Raw genomic sequence first — 23,108 nt, 5'->3', positions numbered from 1 at the left:
CTGGGGTTGCCCAGACCGCGATCTTGGAAGCCAGTGGAATGAGATGGATGTTCCTGGGGCCCCACCGGCCCTATTCTTTCCCATCCAGTCCCTGAGGAAGCACAATAGAAAGGGGAGGGGGTTCGTTTTAAAGTCCTGGAGCCAGAACCAAAGGCAGATACACCCCAGGCGTCCTCTCCTAAGAAACAATGTCATTCCAACTGTCCACCTCCAGGTACCGTCCTCTGAGACGATGAATGGGATGAGGTAGTAGGGTGTTGTGAACCTTAGGAAGGGCTAGAGGAACAATCGGGCCATCCACCTACTCCAGCCACGTTGCCCCGCCGTGTGTGTGAGGCACGATTCTGGCGTGCACTGCAGGCGCGAATTCGGAACCTGGCGCCCTTGACCACGTCTGAGGTCTGAGAGGGGGCATTGTCCGGTGCTAAGAGCCCAGGGGGCAGGAAGCCGTGCCCGCCAGAAAGGCCCGGCACAGTTTTGGCAGCAATGATTTTCCTAGAAGACGCCAGGGTTCGCAAAGATAGGGGTGATTCGCAGGTTTCTGCCGGGGGCAGGGGAGCTCAGCCTAGGGGCGCAGCGACCCACTGAGTTCCCCACACTGATGGCCTCGAGCCGGCACCTTCGGGGCCCATCCTACCTCAGGGACAGTGAGGAAACAAGGGCTCCATCCTCAACTTTCTCGGAGGAAACTGCTCCGCTCCACGGCTTGTCCAATCCTGCCCAAACACCCGGTCCCAGGTCTGGAGCGAAGCAGGGACCCAAGTCCCTCTCTGCGCGCACAAAACAGTTGCACCCGGGCGCGCAGCCCCATCTCCCGCCACCCGCCAACTTGAAAGCATCTGGCCCCGCAGCCAGCCCCTACCCGAGCCGCCCCAATCGGACAGAGCGCCAGGCGCCCCAACAGCCAGAGTGGCTGCAACCGCATCCCCCCCGGCCTGGCCTCCGCCTTGCCCGCCCGGGTCCCCACACCCGGGCCCTACCGTGCAGCCTGGCTCGTGTCCCGGCAGTGCCAGTGCGCGGCACGCGTCCCAGCCGACGAGGCTCCTCCCCGGGGGCTGCCCCGCGCGGAGATCCGGGCTCCGGGCTCCGAACAAGGCTCAGCCGCCCCGGGTGCTGGCTCCCCGCCGCTCGCGGCTGCCGCGCCGGCTCCTGCTGCCGCGCGCGCAGAGGGAGGGGTGGGGGGAAACTCCCGGCAACTCTAACTCCGGGCGCCGGAGCTCCAGCTGCAGCCGAGCGCCCGCCCGCCGCCGAATGCGAGCGCCCGAGGAGCAAACCTGCCCCCGCGGCTGCCTCTGAGCATGCCCAGTGCCGCCGTGGGCGAGCCCGAGCGCCCTGGCCCGGGGCAAAGAGCAGCGGCAGGGGGCCGGGAGCCGCCCCAGCTTCCAGAGAGCTGGATGAGGGGAGGAAGCGAAGGGCCGGTGTAGGCGCGGGCGCCCCGAGCGAAGGACCAGGGAGAAACTGATCAGTGAGTGAGGGCCAATGCGAGTTTCACAGGTTGTGGGAAGTTTGTGGGCTAGGAAGGTGGGCTGCTTCTACGAGCCTCCCTGTAAGACTATTTTCGAAAGGACAACCAGGAAACATTTATTCTCCCGGAAAAAACCGAGTGGACCCAGCAGATGGGTTTTTATCCAGTGCACTCGTTCCTTTATGCTTAGGATCCCAAACTCAGAGCTAATGGGGCCTGGCAGGCAATGTAAGTGAGTGAAACGGGCAGGAGGCGAACTGGAGAGCCCCAAAGGCAGGGCCGCTGCTCTGCTCTAAATGCCCCCTGCGATCATGCACGAATTCCGACCTGGTTTTGCTAGATTTTCTGATTTTTCAAGAAATGATAGAGATCTAGATTTTTTTTCCATGTAAAACATCCCTATTTTTAAATCTTGATAATAAATTCAATCTTTTCAGAGCACTCGGGACCAAACAAAACATGTCTGGGTCCTTTTCTTGCTGAACTTCACAGACACCGATTTGAGAGCTGTGATGCTGCATTCTTTTAGCAAAGAGGTGCTGAGTGCCCACGGTGGTTTGGGAAGGCGCTGGAAAGGATCCAAGATGATTCAGACTGCCTTCAAAGTACTACCAGTTACTAGGGGAAATGGGTTTTCCTGACAGTAGAGAGCTACAGATAAATGCTGAAGCATTCAAGAAGGGAGAAGTTACTAATGTAGAAAGGGGTTGTGAGAAGTAACATTTGGGAAACATCGTTAAGTATCTAAGTGGGGAGTCACTGCAGGATCAGTAACAATGCCCCTGGAAGGCATTTTGGAGTGTGAAGCAAAAGGAAAAACCAGTAATACTGACCCTGTGTTTATTTGAAATTTTGGTATTTTTTCATCATGCATTTTTGGCATTAATTTTTATTTTTTTAGATACTGCATTAAAATATTAATCTTGGTTACCGAATTCTTTAGTGAACCCTTAAATTTTGCATCCCTCCTCACCCTAGCCTGGCCCTGTTGAGGTGTTAAGTGGCGCTACACAGGTCTGTTTGGTTGGAGTATAAAGCGCAAGAATCAGCATAGTGAAATGGGAAGAGGGTTTGAATAGAGGATGGGGGTTCAGGCAGAGGGTCTGATTGCCAGTCTGTGGCGCCTGCACTTTATTTATAGGCTGTGTGGAGCTAGCAGAAATGCTGGGGGAAGAGAGTGGCGTAATCCAAACTGAACTCTAGGAAGGTGGGCCCTGCAGCAGACCCAGGAAGGTGGTTTGGGGGAAAAGAATGGGAGAAATGGGGATACCTAGGACATGTTCACTGTTGTAGTTTCATGAAAATCAGAGAGATTTCCCTGATAAAGCCACATGTGTTCTGCCTATCTCTGGAGAGACAAGTGATGGGGCTAATTAGTGCCAACTGGTAGGGCTGCAGGGTCCCAGTCTAAACTTAAGCCTTTTCCCATCAAGTTTGCATGGGCAAGCTGCACTTGCCTCATCTGTGGAATAGAAAACAGTTCTCATGGAGTTTTTGTGAGGATTCAGAGAAATATTGCATGTCTAAGGGCTTTGAAAATGTTAGTTCTTATCATCTATATAAAATCTGAATTGAAATAAGGAAGTCCTATTGCTTTACAAAAATTGTCTTAAGTAGCAAGCTGCTTTGATTTAGCAAGCTCTCTTTGTATGTTAGGATGCTTTTTACAAAACTTTGGAATAAGCTTTTGGGTAATTCTACAATTTTGTGAAGTAAGGTATTTCTGTACTAGTTTCTATCGCCAGTAACCCCCTCCTTTCACCACTTTCTTTTTTTATGTTCCCTTTCATCTTCCTATTCTCAATATTGAAGATCTAGTCAAGATGACTCCCCCCTCCTCTGTATACAGTGCCCTCTAACTCACATAGAGGTCATCAGTGTAGCGTCTGCCTCAACCAGGCACCTGGGACCTACCTCACTCAGTGCAGTGGGTGATTCTCCTGCGGGTGAGCTAATCGGTTGCTGCGTTCATGGAGAACAGACCACCACTTATATATGAGAAGTATTTGAAGCATGTAGAACTCTCAAAGACACAAAAATGCTTGTGTGTTTACACAAGAAACCTTCCAGAAGTCATGAAAAGGAGGAAGTACCTAGCCCAGGGAACTATCACATAACAGGTAGTTACAAATATTTGCAGAATAAATAGCAATTTCCATCATCAAAATCTTCTGTGTCTCTATTCCACCCCCGACAGTTCCTAAGAATTATTATTTTTAAAAATCACAATAATGGTAAGGTCATAAAGAAGAACAAGAACAGGATGTAAACATTTATACAGGGAGGGACTCTGCTTTAACAAGCAAAATGCTTTGCTTAAGTTTTAAATTGTATTTTTAATTTGTATTAGTAAATAAGGCTTGGTATTAAAAAAAAAGTTCAGTGCAAAAAAGCTCAGTACAGGGAAAAGCAAGTTTCTTTCCCCAAGAACTACTATTTTTACCTGTTTCTTGCAGATAGTTACAGAAATACCCTATGCATGAGAGCAAACATAGTTGTTTTGTATTGTTCCTTAAAGTCTAATCATAAAATTATAGAACTGAAAAAGACATCATAGTTCATCTAGATGCCAAGTCAGACTTTTAACTTGCTATTATATTCTGGGGGAAGAAAAGGAAAACATAAAAGCCATCTTCCCTGTGACATAAGTGAACTCATGGTTGTAATGTTGCTAGGACACATGGCAAAAGCCTCCTTGTGAGTATTAATTGGTAGAAGAAAAGCTTGAGTTCATCTAGAGTAACCCTGAAACTCATAACGCTCACTGTCGACCTCAACTTAAAACACCGATGGATTTAGATGTCTTAGGTTGCTTAAGGCTGTAGAAAAAAGTGCTGTCTAAATAACAAATGGAATTAATTGACACAGACACAGAGAGCTTGATTTGGAATTGGGCATTGTAACATAACTATTCAAAGAACATCACATATACATCATCACTCACAGTATATCTTCAAAACTAGTGAAGTCTCTATATATTTTGTAAATTCTTCTACCCCATAGTGTAGCTAATAGCTTTTCAAATTCTTCATTCTTATGATGTGATTTGAGGTAAGAAATTCAGTAAATCATCAACTTAACAAATTTAACATTGAACCATATGAAACTGCCATTTTTGTTGCTCATAGTCTCTTGAATATTGAAAATTTTGTATGTTTCAATCTTAATTATATGTCCCCAAATTAGTCATTGTTGTTAGAGCTGGAAGAGTCCTTTCTTTAGGTTGCTTAGAATACCATTTGTTTTCCTACAAAAGCTATGTCATTAGGCTAGCTCCAAGAAACCTATTTAATGTTAGAAGTTAGTAATAGTACCAGATTCATATCTGGTCCTGGGAGTTGGACCCATTCTGCGCAAAAGGGTGAAGAAAAAGGAGGAAATTTCTCTTCTTCTCTTGGTGAATATAGCACCAGCCTTGGTTGGTCTTGAAACAGGTGAAAATAATCATTTTTATTTCTGCTCCTTCTGTACCTTACTTCTCCAGTGTTCTCCTGAAACTCTTTTCCATGTGCTTATTGTCCTCATTCTGTCCGGCCTTAGTTTTCTTATCTCACCTAGTTTGTCTTTTATTCCCTGTTCTTAACAATCAGCATTCTAGCTGGGTGTGGTGGCTCATGCTTGTAATCCTAGCACTCTGGGAGGCTGAGTTGGGAGAATTGCCTGAGGCCAGGAGTTTAAGACCAGCCTGGGCAACATAGTCAGACCCCCATCTCTACAAAAAATAAAAAATTAGCCAGGGGTGCTAGCACCTGCCTATAGTCCCAGCTGCTCAGGAGGCTAAGGCAGGAGGACCGCTTGAACCCAGGAGTTTGAGGTTGCTGTGAGCTAGGCTGATGCCATTGCACTCTAGGCAGGTGACAGAGCAAGACTCTGTCTCCAAAAAAAAAAAAAAAGCATTCCTTCCTTTAGTTTACTACAAGTACTGAGTAAAATATAACTTGATTAAATTAACTCACACTCATATGTGCAATGTTATCAACCTTTCCAAACATATATGCAATTTTAAGAGTATTTTAATCTCAAAGGAACATTCCCATAATAAAAATTTGGAGTATGAAAAATGACAAGAAAAAGAATTCTGGTAGTGAGGGGTAGAAATAATATATTAAGGAACAGGAACATTTAGTTTAGTTCCGTATCATTCTACATTTTGTAATTTCTTCTCATCCTTTTTCTTTAGAGCTATGGATTCTTTTACAGTTTCAGATTTTGTTTTGCTTTTTGCAATGGCTCCCCTGGCAGTAGCAGTGAGCATCCCCAGGGCTAGGGATAGATCTGTGGCTGTTGCTCGTATGTGGCATTTGTAAATTTGGAATGAGACTTGTCACTTTTAGTGACATCGTTATGATGGGGTCTGGGAGACCTGGAGAGTTCAGACGTGCTTATGGAGTTTATGCTGGGGACCATATTTTGTTTCCTACACAATTAGCCGTGGTCTGTGGTTTTGTCCTTCAAGATTCTAGCTATTTTATAACTGGAGTCCACTTTTTTTTTTGACTGAGTTGCCACAGTACAACATTCTGTCTTTAATTTACTTAAACATATGGTTTCTTTCTCTTCTATGCTTTTAAGAACCAGGATAAACATTGACTATTGACATCAAATTTGGTGAGCCTTGGCCCACTGCCATTCACCATAAGACAGAGCATTTGTGAGAGACGTGGCAAACTATGGTTCTCATTTCTTCCCTCTCACATGTATTGGTTTTCCGTTTCTGTGTCTCTATTACTTTGTCCCCTAAGCTGCTTCAGCTTTCATATGCCAGCATATAGATGAGACATAGACTAGAAGGAAAGACAGTTTCTTGGAAAAAATGAAACAAAGCAGTTTTTGTCTTGCAAAAGGACTTGGTTACATCCTGAACTTGGTTGCTTTGTAATAGCTTCATATTTCTTAGTCACATTCTTCCAATTAGATTGCTAGTTCCTTGAGTGCCAGGAACAAGTCTTAAGGGTCTTTAATTATCTCACCCAATGCCCAGCACAGAGGCAGTAGGACATCAACAAGAGACAATGACAACGTGTCACCATTCAGGTGAATCAAGAGATAGTTCACTTTAGAGATAAGAAATCAGATACTGAGAACAGGCACATAAATGTGAAATTGTGATAAGTTTTATCATCAAAAGGTATGTCATGCTATTAAAAGTGTATATGACAAATAGTGGACAAAGGAAAGGAAGACTTTTTTGAAGAAATAATGATTAACCTGAGGTCTGCAAGATAAATCTGAAACAGTGAAATAGGCAAATGAAAAGCAAAGCTAGAGAATTTCAGGCAGAGAAAATAGCAAGTACAAAGACATTGTGATGGGAGGGCGTATGTAAAGGTTGGGAGGAATCTTAAAGGTCTTTAAGTGTAAAGTGTCGCTAACCCCATAGACTTTCCCATGTGGCTTAACATCTAATAAGAACAGCTGCCGTAAGAACAAACTGTCCTCAGCAAGAGACATCAGTCTGGTGTTTAGAAGCAGCATGCCATGGTAGAAAAGGTATGGATTTCATTGGATGGATTTGGGTTTGAAACTCTTCCAACTCCTTCTTGCTTTATAATCTTAGCAGATTCTATAACTTCTCTGACAATCAGACTTCTTATCTCTAAAATGCACATATTACAATCTACCTATGGTTTTAATTGGAGGATAAAAGGGAACACATATGCAACATACTTGGCACAGTACCTGGGCCACAGCAAATGCTGAATAAATATTGCTATTAATACTTTCATCCCATGACTACCCGTCTTGGTAACTTCAAGAAAAATGGAAGGGGAAAACTGAGAGTGTGTTTTGAATTTCCAATTTGAGCTGTTTCCTAGAAGCCCTGCCTTTGCCACTGGCAATCCTATTTTATCTCCACAGATGGAATATAGCATTTCTTCTTTCTCAAAAGCAATTTTACATACATAGAAACTGCTTTTTAAAACATTTTCACCTCTCTTGTCCATATGTCCTAGTGTTTCTGCCTATTACTATATTTCCAAAGAAAAGGCCAAAGAATGTAGATGAATACTTTAGAGATTCTATCATTTGTGTTTATGAAGTTATGGCTCAAGATTTACTAAGGGATTTTTCTTCTATGCCATAAATTTGTTTTTAATAGTGACTAGTTCTGGATTTTGATCATAAATAGGTAGTATGGCTCTTCTTCCCTTATTTCTTGAGTTGTTTGAATTAGAAGTCTTAGAGAATAATATCCAGCAGAAAAATAAAAATACACAAAGCTTGTTTTAACCACCCTCTGCAGCAGCAGGGCCTCTACCTTAACTCAGAAATAGTTTGTTGTATTAAGTTCAGAGCTCGGTAGACTGAATGATCCTAATTAATGCTTCCTTTATTTATTTCAGCAGTATTTTTGAAGGACCTATTTTTAGTTTAAAATTACTCTGTCTCCACCAAGATCCAGAAAATCTGCTAGGCTTTGAGCTAACAAAGAATCCCTTATTCTGCTGAGACACAGGGAGTCAGCAACCACACAGGGCTACTATCTCACACAGAGTTTCTGTGCTACTGGTTTAGAGAGGATAGAATGACGCAATCCATCCATAATCTGAGATGGGGAGAACTCCTGTATTACATACATCAGCTCTTTCTCTTCTGTTCGTTATGGTCCGTGAACCCTCCCGAAAGACTAACGGTGTAAGAAGCGCCTGCTGCTCTCTCCGCAGAAGCTCTTCAGGCCAAACAAAGCTGCACAGCCAGTCATGGCCCTGTGATTCCCCACTGTGACTGCCCCTCTTGGAAACATAAGGCCTAGGATGTTGCTATTCAAAGTGCAATTCTCTTCTCGGACTGGCAGCTTCAGCGTTACCCAGGAGCTTGCTGGAAATGCAGACTCTCCTGCCTAGCCCGGGCCTGCTGAATCAGGATCTGCACTTTAACAAGATCTCCAGGTAATTCATTTACACATTAAAGTTTAAGAAGCACTTCCCTAGGATGCCCAGTCAGAAAGACTGGAGAAAGACAAACAGCACTTTAAAGGTGAAATAAATTTTCTTTGCCCTTGATGCCCTGTCTTATTCCAATCTCCAGGCCTCATCTCTGTGTAGCTAAATCCTACCCTCTTTCTTGGAGCTGTCTAAAATGCCTCCTCTGTGGAAATCTTCGTATCAGCCAGAGGCCTCTCTCACTCATTTACCTGCATCCTTCCTTTGGCTCTTACCATGATTTGCTTATACTGTACAAGTATCTATGCACAGATCTAATTTGTCCTTCTTGAGGCCTTGCTGGAACCTTCTTTATATCCTCTATGGTGTCTGGCAGGGCAAGCCCTGGAAAAAAGCTTATTTATTTATTGAAAGGAAGGAAAGAAGGAAGGGAGGGAGAGAGAAAGAGCTTCATCAGTGAAGTAAATAGCTCTGGAAAACCGAGTTCAGTCCCAGGGGTGAACTTGTACGGGAACCCAGGAACCATGTTATGTCCATCCCTGAAGAGCCCCAGTACACTGTGGGCATGGTACTGTCCCAGTTTTCCAGAAGCCAATTGGCCTGGATCAGATCCCAGTCCACCCCATCACAGCACTCACCAACCAGACCTGGCCGAAAGCAGGCCTCTTTGGAGAAGTAGAATCACAGTTCTGTTTGCTAGGGCCTTGACCCCTGGCTTTAAGCATGCCATGGGCTCTAAAAATACTAACTCCTTGTTTCATGTCTATTCCCACCTGAAAGTTAATATATTCATTTTTTTGTTTAAAAAAAGTATTTTTGAAAACCTTTCTCAGTTTATAGCATTTTTAAAAATCTTTTTTGAAAAACATTACAATGTTCATAATTCAAGTTTTATACTGCCTCCTTAAGTAAAGGCAATGAGTTTGTGGCTACAACTTAAAAGTTAAAAGAACAAGTCATTTCATTACTTTTAATTGATATCTGAATCAATTAAAAACTTTGGCTCCAGATTAGATATATAATATCATATTGACAATAAATATATTTTCCCGACAGACAGCCTGGTGTCATTATAATTTTACCACACATAAAATATAATGGGAAAGGTTCTTAGGACTTACAAGAAATTAGACTTCACTAGTGTCAATAAAGTTGTGACTCAGAATGAATATATGACCCACATGGAGAGACTTTGTGGTGGGACCTGCAATTCACATAGAGCAGGTGTATTTTCTTTGATAAGCATTTAAAAAGTATGGCCAATTTATCCAAGATTAGTTATCTTGGGGTACCATAACTTGTTACAACACTTCCAAAGAAAAATTGGTGATCTTATGGAGAAAAAATATTTAGAAGCTGTAATCCTGTGAGTCTCACCTCTGTGAGTTTTTCTCATGGAGATACTTAAAAAAAAAAAAAAAAGGAAATAGCTCTATTATAACATTTAGTTATAATAGGGAAAATAGATAACACTTTTTAGAAAATGGGGAAATAAGTACATTTTGTCATATTTATTCGATGGCGTATTATATATAAATAATAAATAGAATAACTAACTAGAGTGTTTATGAAACCTGCTCAACTGAAAAAAAAAGTTGGAACATGAAATCATATAAAGTGTTATTGGAATTAATCACACACCCAATATTAAAAGTTTACTCTAGGCCAGGCATTGTAATAGACACTGGGGATTCAGCCATGAAAAAGAGGAATAGGTTCCTGACATATTGACCTCACAGTCTGATGAGGTGGAAAGATTTTAAACAAGTTACCGACTATGACCCATGCTATGAAGTAAGGGTGTTCATAAATAGTAGGTGGACATAATCTGGTTGCAGTGTGGTGGGTGTTTGTTCATGAAGGCAACCTCTCCGAGAAGGTGAAGGAAGAATCAGAGTTAGCCAAGGAAAGATTAGGGGAAGAACGTTCCAGGTGGAAACAACAGGAGCAGAAACCCAGAGGTGGGAAAGAGTTCAGTGCTATCACAGAAGTAAAGATGGACCAGAGTGACTAAAACATAATGAGTGAGAGGAGTATGGTGAAGCCGAGGGACCAGGTCATGCTATACCTTCAGGATTTATCTTTTTAGTTCTATTGGAAGCCACTGAAGCTTGTGGAGCGCAGGAGTGACGCTGTATGGGTAAATGGCTTGAAATACATCAAGAGTAAAAGAAGAGAAACCACTGTGGAGACCGTTGTATTATAGTAATACAGGTGAAAGAGATGAAAGTGGTTTAGACTAGATTTAAAACTGGGGAGATGAGGAAAGGTAGACAGATTGAGCTAGATCCTGGAGGTAGGAAAAACAAAATTTACTAATGGCTTGTGAGTAGAGATGAAAATATTAATGACAATCTCCATATTGTTTTCTTAAACCACTGAGTAGATGATGTCGTTCATTTATTTGGTATGGTTGGAAATTCAGGAAGGAAATTTAAAAGTCTATTTTGGACACAAAGTTGAGATCTTGGCAGAGAAAAAAAGTAGAAGAGTCAAATAGTTTAGTATACATGTATAGAACTCAGAAAATAGACCTGTTTGGAAATTATATATTTGGGAGCCATTAGCATTTAGATGGTATTTAATGCTATAGTATAGAATGATTATAGAATGACTGGGGTGAAAGACCATTTTCAGCTCCAACAAACTATACAGCATTAAGAGGTCATGTTGAGGAGGAAGAGATATCAAAGGTGACTTCCAGGTTGGAAAGGGGTTGAGTAATTCTAGGGCAAAGAAAATAGTATTTCAAGAAGGAAGGTGTGGTCAGTTGTGTTGAATACTTGCTGAGAGATCAAGCAAGATGATGTGCTCCTATGGATAAAAAAAAATCGTTGTTTTACTACAGTGGTTGTTTTAAACATACTTTTATAATGTTTAAACTTTATTTAATAATGCAAACCTTACTAATATATGATTAATTTAATAGCTTAATTTCAGCAGGAGATATTTACTTAATTTTGGTCCCCAAATTCTTGTGTTAATTATTAGATTTCTCATCTCTCTATTTATCTTCACCTAACATGTTAAAAGTTGACTCCCTCATCTCCAGTCTAGGATTAAATCTTCAAAATTCTAACAGCATGACTTCTAAATGCACAAAGTGCTGGCTTTTGCTGCAGACACCACATAGAATGTATAATTGGGTACATATAAGAGATTTCAAATGATCTATAACAAATGTTCTATTTCTTTATTTATAGAATTTTGACAAAAATGCTCCTTTCCTTAAAAATATTACGTTATTCAGATAAATTCTGATCTCGATTTGACAGATATATATTAGGCAAAGATAACTGAAAATATCAGAACATGTGTGTTTTTTTTGGTTTATTTTACATTCTGATATTTGGGAACTAAAGAAATGAAGTGAAATGGTTTGGATAGGAAGGGCAGGAACTGTTGTCATCCCAGTTCAGGGGTGGGGGTGTTGGGGAAATCCTCTAACCCCTCACCTTCCACCCTCCACTTATATCCCTTGACTATTCATTTTCTTCATAATGCCTCAGAGCATTACCACCCTGTGGTATTCATGAATAGAAAAAAGAAGGAGGAAGGAACCTCCAAAAGGACTGGTTTCAGCAAAATTGGCAGGACTCCATTCACTTCCTCTAACTCTGCACCTTAGGCTTTAATTATATTGTTACACAGTCTTCTCTCCTCAAGCACAAATTCTTGGCAAGAATTCAAATTTATGCAGATTGTACCCTCTACAACTGTGTTATGTTTACCAGAATCAGTCCAAAGCTACTGCTGTGATGAATGTTTCATGAGACAGGATAGATCTCCTCGTCACTCATTTGTATTCTTTCCTTTCTACCTCTTATCCGTGTCGTTGGGCATATTCAAGCAGATGTCAAGAAAATACGTCATCATTTTCCTTGTGTTATGCATGATGCAATATAACCTGCACACCACTGGGGACAACGGGAGTACGTGGGAGCGCTGGAGAACCCTGGCAGCTGGATAGAGGAGAGACGTGGAAGGGGCCACGGGGCCAGAGAGGACTGCTCTCCAGGAGGGATGATTGCATTTTTCCAGTGACGTTCTTGATTCTTAATTTTTCACCTGGAGAGAATTTGATCATGTTTAATTTGTGTTTTTTTCCTTTCAGCAATTGGAGAAGCCCTCCCAGGTCACAGAGGAAAAACTTCTGTGACTACTCTCTCTTTTATCTTAAACCAGCTACTCTTTTGGGAGAACTATTCAACTCATTTTGGTTGTTCTTGGGGGTAGACCTGCTGTGAAGTTGTCCAATTATGATAAGAATAGATATTTTTCATTCTGTTGAAAGCTATTGTCTTAGTTCAGGCTGCTATAACAAAGTACCGTAGACTAGGTGACTTTCAAACAACAGAAATTTATTTCTCACAGTTTTGGAGGCTGGAAGTCCAGGATCAGGGTGCCAGCCTGGTCAGGTTCTGGTTAGGGCCCTATTCTGTGCTGAAACGCCTCTTCTCATTGTATTCCCACATGATGAAAAGAGTTTGAAGCCTGGTGTCTTGGCATGCACCTGTGGTCTTAGCTACTCAGGAAGCTGAGGTGGGAGGATCCCTTGAGCCCAGGAGTTTGATGCTGTAGTGAGTGATGACCCTGACGCTGCATTCCAGGCTGGGTGACAGAGTGAGGTCCTATCTCTTAAAGAAATTAATTAAAAATTTTTAATTAAAAAAAAAGAAGTTGAGAGAGTTCTCTGGGATCCCTTTGTTAAAGGCACTAATCCCACTCGTGGGGCTTCATCTTCATGGCCTAATTACCTCCCAAAGGCTCTACCTCCTAATACTTACAAATTGAGGACTAGGATTTCAACATAAGAATTTTGGGGAAACATAAACGTTCTGTCCATAATAGTTATATTGGTATACAAAGAATGTCTGCTACCATAGTGTAGTGGCTCACGTATGGGCAAATGGTTTACTTGAATAGATAGTGGGATAAGAAAAAGGGAGAAAGTAATGTGATAATGAAAGCAAAAGCAGAACATGGAAGTGCTCATCCAAGAACTGACTTAAGATTTCTCTCAACACCAAAATTAAAGTCTCCTTTTACGTGGTTTTTCATGTAATGGGTTATAGGTTACTTCCTAGTCACTGTTCATTTGCTGTGATAATTAGGAGTATTGTTTACTCAACATTCAATCACTTTCCTTTCCCTTGGGACAAAATATGACTTCCTGATCTACTGACTTTAGGTTTGACCACATGACTTGGTTTGACCAATGGGAGTAAGAAGAAGTTATAAATGTACTTGTGTAATTTGGCTTGAGTTTTGTACTCCAGGGATATGCCATGAGAAAAGCATGCCCCAGGTGCTGCTGCTTCATCTTGGACCCCAGAACAAATACAAATATAAATGGAGCAGATTTTAACCCAATCCAAAGCCTGGAGCCAAGTTCAGCCATCTTGCATCTGGAAGCATAACTCTCCAGCCAAACCAGCCCAGATCAGCCAAGCCATAATCACCTGAAGATCCATGAGCATTTGATATGTTTTTGTAGCCATTGCAATTTTCCAGTCTAAGCCCTAAGGGGTGGGGGACAGCACCAAGATCACTTGGTCATGTTATTTAGTTTAAAATGCATTGGGCTGCTATGATCTGAATGTTTGTGTCCCCAAAATTCATATGTTGAAATCCTGACCTCCAAGGTGATGCTATTAGGAGGTGGGGCTTTTGGGGAGGTGATTAGATGTTGAGGGACACTAATCCCTAATGAATGGGATTAGTGTCCTTATAAGGTAGGCCCAAGGGAGCTCATCCTACCCTTCTACCATGTGAGGACATAGTGAGAAGGTGCCATCTATAAACCTGAGAAGAGGCCCTCACTAGACATCAAATCTGCCAGCACCTTGATCTTGAACTTCCCAGCCTCCAGAACTTTAGAAATAAATTTCTATCATTTATAAGCTACACAGTTTATGGTATTTTGTTATAGCAACCCAAACAGACTAAGACATGAGCTCACTATATCTCTCTTAAAAAATGAAACTTACATTAAATATATTAAATGTAAAAATTAATAAAATAGTCATTCAAAATTAATAAAGTCATTTCATTTTCAAATATTTTAGCATGAGTTTTCCCAACACAAATTTTCTTAAATAAGGTGGGCTGTATGAGTAGCAGGACAGCAATATGTTATTATTTGGGAGCCATTTTCCATTCTATCCATCCATCTATCCATATTTATTATTTTTGCAGTTTATATAGTCATATAGGAACATGCAGTAGGTTTTAGGTAATTCATATGAAAAATTTAGAGTTCGCAAAAAAATATTTAAAATTTCTGCCTTCAAATTACATAAGAAATCTATGATCATTGTAGCAAATTAGAAAATACAGATAAGCAAACAGGGGAAGAAAAAACTCCATAACTGTACCACCTAGAGGTAATCTCTGTTAAAATTTCATTGTTCATCTTTATAAAACTTCATACATCTATGTAATTACAATGAACTCGTACTGTGAATACTGCTCTTAAACTGCCTTTATCATTAAGTATTATGCTGTAACCTCTGTCCACGATCTTAATATAAAGCTATATAATTATTTTTAATGGCTGTATAATATTTCATACCCCATCTCTGGAAACCTAGGTTGTTTCTAGGTTTGTTTGGGGTTCATTTTCCATTATAAATAACACTTGAGAGAACATTGTTGTTTACACATTTATCTCATTTTTTCCATGTATTTCCACAGGATAAATTCCTGGAAGTGATATCGATAATGCAAAGGGTCTGCACATGTTTAAGATGCTTGTCAAGGTAAGCCCCAGAAAGGATATCCACTTACATCTCTTCTAGTCATATAACTGTTACCACACCTTCCCATCAATGCTCACTGTTGCTTTTTGAAAGATTCCCCCCTCAGCTGTTTCCTTTTATATATCTTATATCTTCTCTAATTCCATTTAGAACAATTTGAGAAATTCCTTCATTCCATTGTGATATACAAAGAAACAAAATAAGACTTAAGAAATGTCTTGAATGAAATGGAATAAGTAAAAATAACCATGACAGCAAAGCACTCTTCTTTCTCAGGAAAAAAAAAAATTCTCTTAATTTTGGTCTCAAGATTGTTTGGAATAATATCTAACTAAATCATAGCTCTTTACAATTTCATGATATTAAATAGAGCTTGTTAGAAGTGAGTCATTTTGTACACATTGGGAGTTTTATGGTTAGTTTAATGTCACTGAATTTAATTAACTTAAATTGTCACTTGCACATCATTATGCTTTGGTAAACCCTTCTCAGACAGCTCTTAGTACTGAACAAAAATTTACAGTTCCCTCTAAGTTACAAGATCTATTAGACTAATTTATTAGGTGGAGAAACTGAAGCACAAACCAGTAGAAATTCCAGTAGCAGGAGTAAAACACACCCTAAAATTATAAAGGTATGGATGGTACCATGGAGGAAGAGAAAATTAACTTAAAGGAATATTTTCATGTGCCAAACTCAGTCTTTTGCAACCACTAATAGATGAGATTACAAACCGATGCCAGAATTTTAAATGGGGTTTTTGCTTGGAAGTGACAATTGGTTTAGGAAACTCACCCCTATGTATTCTCCAACTTCCAGAAATCACACAAGTACGTAAAAAAGAAATTCTCCTTTATTAAATGGTTTTATTTTAAGAAGGCAAAATCAGAAACAAGAGTATTTTGAATATTATAAAATAAAGTATTACAGTGAAGAATATATGAAAAATCTAATATTTCTTCAAGAATAATTCCTAAAATATATTTTTATTATCTTAACCATTCATGTGTATTTTAGATTAAATTAGGAAATCCTAATTACAAAATTAGACTCTAAAGGACTTCCTTCCAACATACTTTTGCACAGCTATTTTCTTATTTGTATGTATTTTTTTAAAGATTTACATAGAACTTTACATTTTAAAGTACTTGATTGATAAGAACATTTTTCTATATAATGGTATGCTAAAAAATTTCCTTTTAAAATAATTTACACTTTAAACAATAGATCTCTCTTAGTCTTTATTGCTCTTTCATCATGTGTATTTTCTGAGAGTGCTTTTTTATTCAAATTCAGTTCAACAAATATACACTGAAAAATTGCTTGGCACAAAACTCTGTGTCAGAGCTCAGAAGAACTAGGAGGATTGAGACAGAAATCAGATTAGTGGTTTCAAGGGCTGGAGAGGGAGAATGAGGAATGCCTCTTTAATGGGTGTGGGATCTCCTTTTTGGATGATGAAAAAGTCCAGGAGCTACATAGTGGTGATTGTTGTACAACATTGTGACTGTGCTAAATGCCACTCAATTGCACACTTTAAAATGAGTAAAGTGGTAACATTATATATTTTACCAGAATAAAAAAAAATCTGGCAGAAAAAAGAAAAAGAACTAGTAGGGACAATGAAGGAAAGGCATAAATATTCTGCTTCAGAAGTTAATTTAATCAGGAAATATATTTAAATTATCCTTCCAATTTCACTGCTGAGTTCATGCAGTAACTCTGTCTAATCCAGTTTAATAAGCATATACTATTAGGGCAGTCATTGTACTTAACACTGCACAGGAATGCTGAAATGAGCAATCTATGGTCCTTGCCTTCAAGTGGCTTTCAATTTTATCGGGACTAAAAATAGCTAATAAAATGTAAAATACAAGACAGAATGCCATAAAGCTATACGACAGAGATGAACATAGCACTAAGAAAGTGAAAAGGGTAATTAGATTAATTATTAGACAAAGTGTCAGGGAGGAGATAGCTTGGTACTTGATCTTCAAGGATGGGTATGATTTTGCCAGTCTCATGAGACGGCAAATATCAGTCCAAGTGAAACGATGAGGATGAGAAAAAGTACAGTGCCAAGAAATGAAAGGTAGTTATAGACAGCACAGAGCACCCACGCTTGGCTGATGGGCATAGTTTAATAGGCCAAACAGTGGAAGTTAAGGTTGAAGAGTGTCAACGAGTCATAGCATAGGACTGAAGGCATTCCGAGTTTGAAGGTGACTTAGACACAATTTGTTCCGACTCTCCACCTACAAAAATGGATCTTTTCTACAAAAGCCTGACAAGTGACCATTCAGCTGCCCTTGGAATCTCTCTAGTGACTCAGAAGTCACCGTATGCTAAGGCAGCCTGGACTGCTGTTAGATAACTGAAATTGTTAGAGTTCTTATGCTGATCAAAAACCTGCCTCCACATAATATCTATCCATTTATTTTAGTTCTACTTTCTGAAACTACACAAAATAGCATGAAATATTTTTTCCATACCAGCTCTTGTAGTATTTGCGTCAAGAAATATATTCTCCTTTTTTTCTTCTCTTTTCCAAATTAGATATTCCCAGGTCTTTTAGTTGTTTCTTTTGACATGCTTTTTAAGACTACTGCAATCTGTTCTCTGTAAATTCCTGCATCCATTTTCAATGTATCAATGAGTACCGAATTTATTTCTCTAGGTTTGTTCTGAGTAGCATAACTTCTGCTTCTAATACAGGTTCTATTCAAGTTTCTGGCAGGCACATCACTGAGTTGACATATATTAAGCTTAGAGTCAACAAATACCTGTCTAAAATTGTTTTCTGTAAGTGCAAATATTAAGTTACTTCTTCCCAATTCAGTACACAAGTGTTGAACTTCTAAATTTGTCATTGGGTAAGATTTGGCCTATAATTGTATACTGTAAGAAACTTTTGGATCTTATGTGTCAAGAAAATCAGCTTTGTTTTTTAAATAATTTATAGTTGTAAATAAATTCATTTTACAAACTTTTTATTTTTTTTTTCTTATAGAGATGGGGTCTTGCTATGTTGCTCAGGCTGGTCTCCAACTCCAGGCCTCAAGCAATCCTCCCACCTCAGCCTCCCAAAGTTCTGGGATTACAGGTATGAGCCACCATATCCAGCTGAAACTTTCAGATCTTGATTCTTTCATGTGGTATATTAGCTACTCTACTACTTTCTTGACATTTATTAATTTGGTGAGCATGTCATTGATGTTAATATTCAAGGCATTAATAAGCTGTTTCAGTGAAAATTATAGGTGATAGAATTTTAAACAAACTGCTGAAATTTTCCTTCTGGGTAGACTTTAAATTAGCCATTAATTGGTCATCTCTGGGAATGATTATTGAACTAATTATGAATTCACTCAATTATATTTTCATTTTTATTGGCCAATATTTTATTATTTTGTTCACAGGTTTCTGTTATGAAGCATATTTTAAAATGCATTGCTAAAATTAACGTACTGGGTAGGAGCTCAGGCTTTGGAGTTAAAATTTGGAGACTGGAATTGGGCATAATCAGCTGCCAGCCATCCCCTTGGGCGAATTACTTATTTCTCCATGCTTCAGTTTCCTTGTCTGTAAAATATGTGTAAAAACACTACCCACTTTAGAAGGTGGTCATTTGGATTAAATAAAATATTACCTACCAATACTAAAAATAAGAAAACATTAATTATTACTATTTTTATTGTGGTGATTTTTAAATGTCTACAAATTCTTTAATATTCTTCCCTTTAAAAAATGCTGCCTAATTTCTCTCCTCTATGTGTGGACTGGGCTTAGTGACTTAGTGACTTCTAAAAAATGGACTGTGGCATTGTTTTTCTACAAAAAGAATTGTGGCTACCTCTTTATTCTATCCTGGATTGCTCACTCTGGGGGAAGGTAGCTGCCATGTCATGATACCTGTGTTAGTTTTCTATTTCTGTGTGACAAATTGCCACACATTTAGCAGCAGCCAGTTTTCAGCTCACAGTTCTGTGGGTCAGAATTCCAGCATGGCATGGCTGGGTTTTCAGGGTATCACGTGGCTGAAACCACAGTGTCAGGCAGGCTGCGTTCTCATCAGGAGGATCTGGGGAAAAATCAGCTTTCAAGCTGACTCTCATTGTTGGTAGAATTTATTAATAAATTCTATAAATAAATTTATTTATACTATTAATTTATTATAGTCCAGCTATAAGTTCGAGGTCACCATTTCCTTGCTGGCAGTGAGCCTGGCCACCCTCGGCTCTCAGAGCCTGCCCACATGCCTTGCCATGAGGCCCTCACCATCTTCAAGTCAGCATTAGCACATCAAATCCTTTCTATGCATTGAATCTCTGACTTGCCCTTCTGCTACTAGCCAGAGAAGACTCTCAACCTTTAAAGGGCTCATTTGATTACATAAGGCCCACCTGGATGATCTCCCTAGCTTAAGGTCAACTGATTTGGGACCTTAATTGCATCTAAAAAAATCCCTTTACAGCAGTACCTATATTGCTGTTTGACTGAATAACAGGAAGAAGGTATGTGTGCACCAGGGGCCAGGACTTGGGGCCATGTTAGAATTCCGCCTACTAATTCCAGATACTAATTGGCAGAGCTGGGTTTCAAACCCAGTAGTCAGGCTTCAGAGTCCATGCCCTTAACTATTAATAGTATGCTAAACTATCCCATTATATTCTCAGGCTATGGCCATATTGTGGAAAGAATGGCATACCATGAGGGATTGAAACAATCTTCTTTATACCTCAATAGTATCTAGTATATATATAGAGAGAGATATGTGTTCATATATTTACATATATGTATATAATCTTCTGTTAGCTATCAAGTGTTTTTGAACAAGGACATTATATGTCAGAAAACGCTTGCAGAAGTCTACTTAAGCAAAAGGAATCCACGGAGGAAAACTGGAAGCAAGGAGAGTATTTGGGTTGTTATCCAACTTCCCAAGAAGGAAATAATAATTGCTCTCAAATTGTGATGGTGACAGTATGAGTAGAGAGAGAGATTGGATGGGAAATCATTGATGAAATAGAATCTACTGGATTTAGCAAGTTGATTTACTATTGGGTGTTGAAGGAGAGTCCTGGGACTGTAGGGTTCATGAGATATTAATATAAATATGACAGACCTAGAGATATACACTGGGGAGTTATTCAATGGTGGTAATTGCTCAAGCTGTGTGTGGATGACAACCCATGGAAGCATGTAAGGAAAAAAAGTAGAGATGAAGGAAGAATGTCAGGGGATACTTAAATACAGAAGTGTAGTAAGTATAAAGTCATAGAGAGAAAGAAAAGGAACATTTTAAAAAGTAGAAGAAGAATGAGAAGAGTTAACTAGAAGAGAGTTTCAGGAGGGAAGAGGGTAAGTAATATCAATTTATGCCCTATCTTAAGGTTAGAGAGGATGAGGGCCGAAAAATTAAATTACAATACATTTTAAAGTAACTTGTAAAAAAAGAAGGAGGTAGCCAGTATATTTCCAAGTTCAGCAATCTGGGAAAGCTGACACAGAAAATAAATCAAACGTTTCTCTTAAAGATGAGGAGAATGACCTGCTCTCCGAAACCCATTCTAATTCTAATGTTCTTCCTCTTGGGAGCTAGCAAATACTGGAAGATTTCAAAAGATGGCTAGTTAAATATTTCTCTCAGTGGAGGTTGTTCATTTAATTCACTGCCAAAAATAACAATGCTGCATCTTAAGTGTTTCCTGAATTTAAAACCCTGGACACATAATTTGGGCGTTGGTCATTCGCTGCAATGAAAGCCACAGTGACATGGTTCTTCTGTCATTAGAGACATCTGACGTCCATTCGTGATAGACACCCACCACCCATTTGTCCAAGTGACCCCCACTCATCAACCAAACTGCCCTGGACCAAGCTAGCCAAGCTTCTGGCAACCTTAGGAGAAGGGGCACCACATCCTCCAAGCGTATTAACCAAGATGACAATATGTGGATGTGCTGGACACCTACCAGAACCACTGAAAATGTACTTGAATAAGCACTTGCCATGCTCTGTTCAATAGTCCACATTCCACAAGTCAGCCGGTTTTACTGAAGACAATATTTTTTTCACAAGTATACACATGTCTGTTAATCTCTTTATTTTCTTCTCTTTTTCTTCTAGCTTTTCCTAATTATCTTAGGAAAATCAAACTCTCAACTCTCTCATTCTCTACCCACTTTCCCTTTTTTCCATTTGCTCAAAAACCAGCCTCAATTCTAATAAAAGTAAGGGAACACTGATTATACACCTCTATCAAGAAAATTAAATTTATATACTTTGAAGTTAAATTAGGCATTGTGAAGAACTGACACCATTAACTTCTAAAGTCCATGAAAATTATTAATAGAAGCTATTCCTTTGAAAATATGAACAAAAGTACACTATACAGTATCACAGTCCTTTAGAAAATGTTTTTCCCTTAAGCAGCAATATTCTGATTCTGCGTGTGTGTTTAATTGTTGACATTGCAGAAGTCTGGTTTTCTACTATTTTTCCTTGTTAATGTCTAATCATTCAGATATATTATGAGGAAAAAATAGAATTCTATATAATCCAGAAATTCAGCCACTATCTTCAATGCTGTTGCTAAAAGAAAATGCATTCTACATTTCTAACAAGTGAATTCCAAGTTTAGAGCACAAACCATTTGAAAGTTGAAGACTGTGCATATGTAACTAAAGTACAGTTAAATATCTTTTCTATAAAGTAACCAATCTGAATTTTCTGCCCTTATTCTGTTCAAGTTACGTCATTGTGCAATACCACTACGACCCCACTGTTCTGAATTTAGGGAAGTAGTAACTCAGAATGGCCAAGACCTTGGATGGAATTGTGTTCCAACCCTGATTCAATCACTTACATGTTCTATGGTTTTGGGGAATGATTTAACTCCTTTTAACCTTAGTTTCCTATTCTATAAAATAAAAATAATATGAGTGCCTCTCTTAGATTATTGTGAGCATTAAATAAGATTATGTATTGTAAGTTGCTGGCACATAGTAGGCACTCAATGATTACTATTTCTAGGTAGTAGAACTGTGGTCTTTTCTTTAATCATGCACCCATAACAGTAAAAATGTTTTCATTATATAGTCTTTATTTATTTTTAATAAATTATCTACATTTTCCTTCTAGACTAATATAGCATGGGCCAGCAACATAAATACTTTCTTCTCAGATTCCAGTGAATTATCTTATGTCCAGAAGAGGTATGTGCACCTTGCTTTGGAGATTACCACTGTAGAATATGAATGGATATGGAAGAGGGTCTTAAAAGATTTGCCTCTGTCTACTTCCTAAGCTGGAAGTTGTAATATACGGAAATGTATAAAGAGTGGTCTCTCTGGACAGGTGGTTATCCATATTTTTATATTTTGTAATCTATCATGAATGTGTCACAGAAAACCGTCCAAGGATTTTCACAGGATAATGTGAAACATTCGCATTAATTTATTGGTTTACTCTCCTCTACCCCCAGGTATTAGAAGAATCTGCTGGGTGAAAATGCCTGCAAGTAGTCCATACTGTCAAGTTGACTGAAGGAAGTGAGATTCAGGAGGGTTAAACAAATCTTTCATTTATGTTTTACATTGGATGCTATCTTTTACATACAGAAATATTAAAACTAGTTTAATGTTCTGTTTTTCTAGAGATTATATTTGTCCCTGATTGTGGAACTATTCTTGATACATGGGATTTTACATTGTTCTTCAAAAATAAGAGAAATCATGGTGTTTGATTTCCATGTGAATTCTGAATTTTCTAGATGTTCAGGGGTGACTTTATATATTCATTTTTCATCATTTTATCCAGTGTATTATCATAATGCTGTTAGTATTACTTTATTGATTCCTTTGTTATTTTATTTCTATTTAGTACTGTAATAATATAAAAATAGTTAAATGAATTGGGGCTTCTGGGACATTTAGATGTGATATGCATCTAATGTGTATCATTTGTTTCCTCTCTGATTTCATAGGTAGCAATCAA

The 23,108-nt window shown here is 39.1% G+C and overlaps 1 protein-coding gene and 1 long non-coding RNA gene across 2 annotated transcripts in view; one reads left to right on the top strand and one right to left on the bottom strand.

Annotated features, from left to right (window-relative positions):
- Window positions 1-5,427, bottom strand: part of LOC123630197 — a 154,958-nt gene extending 149,531 nt beyond the window's left edge. Inside the window, exons 1-2 of the mRNA XM_045539553.1 lie at window positions 5,422-5,427; window positions 981-1,458 (exon numbers count right to left, since the gene is read on the bottom strand). Coding sequence (XP_045395509.1) covers window positions 981-1,458; window positions 5,422-5,427 — 484 coding nt within the window. The remainder of the gene's footprint in view (window positions 1-980; window positions 1,459-5,421) is intronic.
- Window positions 5,428-6,814: 1,387 nt separating this feature from the next.
- LOC123640472 lies at window positions 6,815-18,155 on the top strand. Its single transcript, XR_006735983.1, has 3 exons — window positions 6,815-6,955; window positions 8,131-8,355; window positions 18,121-18,155. It is a non-coding gene; the product is annotated as an uncharacterized LOC123640472 (long non-coding RNA).
- The last annotated feature ends 4,953 nt before the right edge of the window (window positions 18,156-23,108 follow it).

The sequence above is a fragment of the Lemur catta genome, chromosome 1 (genome assembly GCF_020740605.2).
Source record: "Lemur catta isolate mLemCat1 chromosome 1, mLemCat1.pri, whole genome shotgun sequence".
Lineage (NCBI taxonomy): Eukaryota > Metazoa > Chordata > Mammalia > Primates > Lemuridae > Lemur > Lemur catta.
Note: the sequence above shows the minus strand (reverse complement) of the source record. Positions and strands in the feature narration are given on the sequence as shown.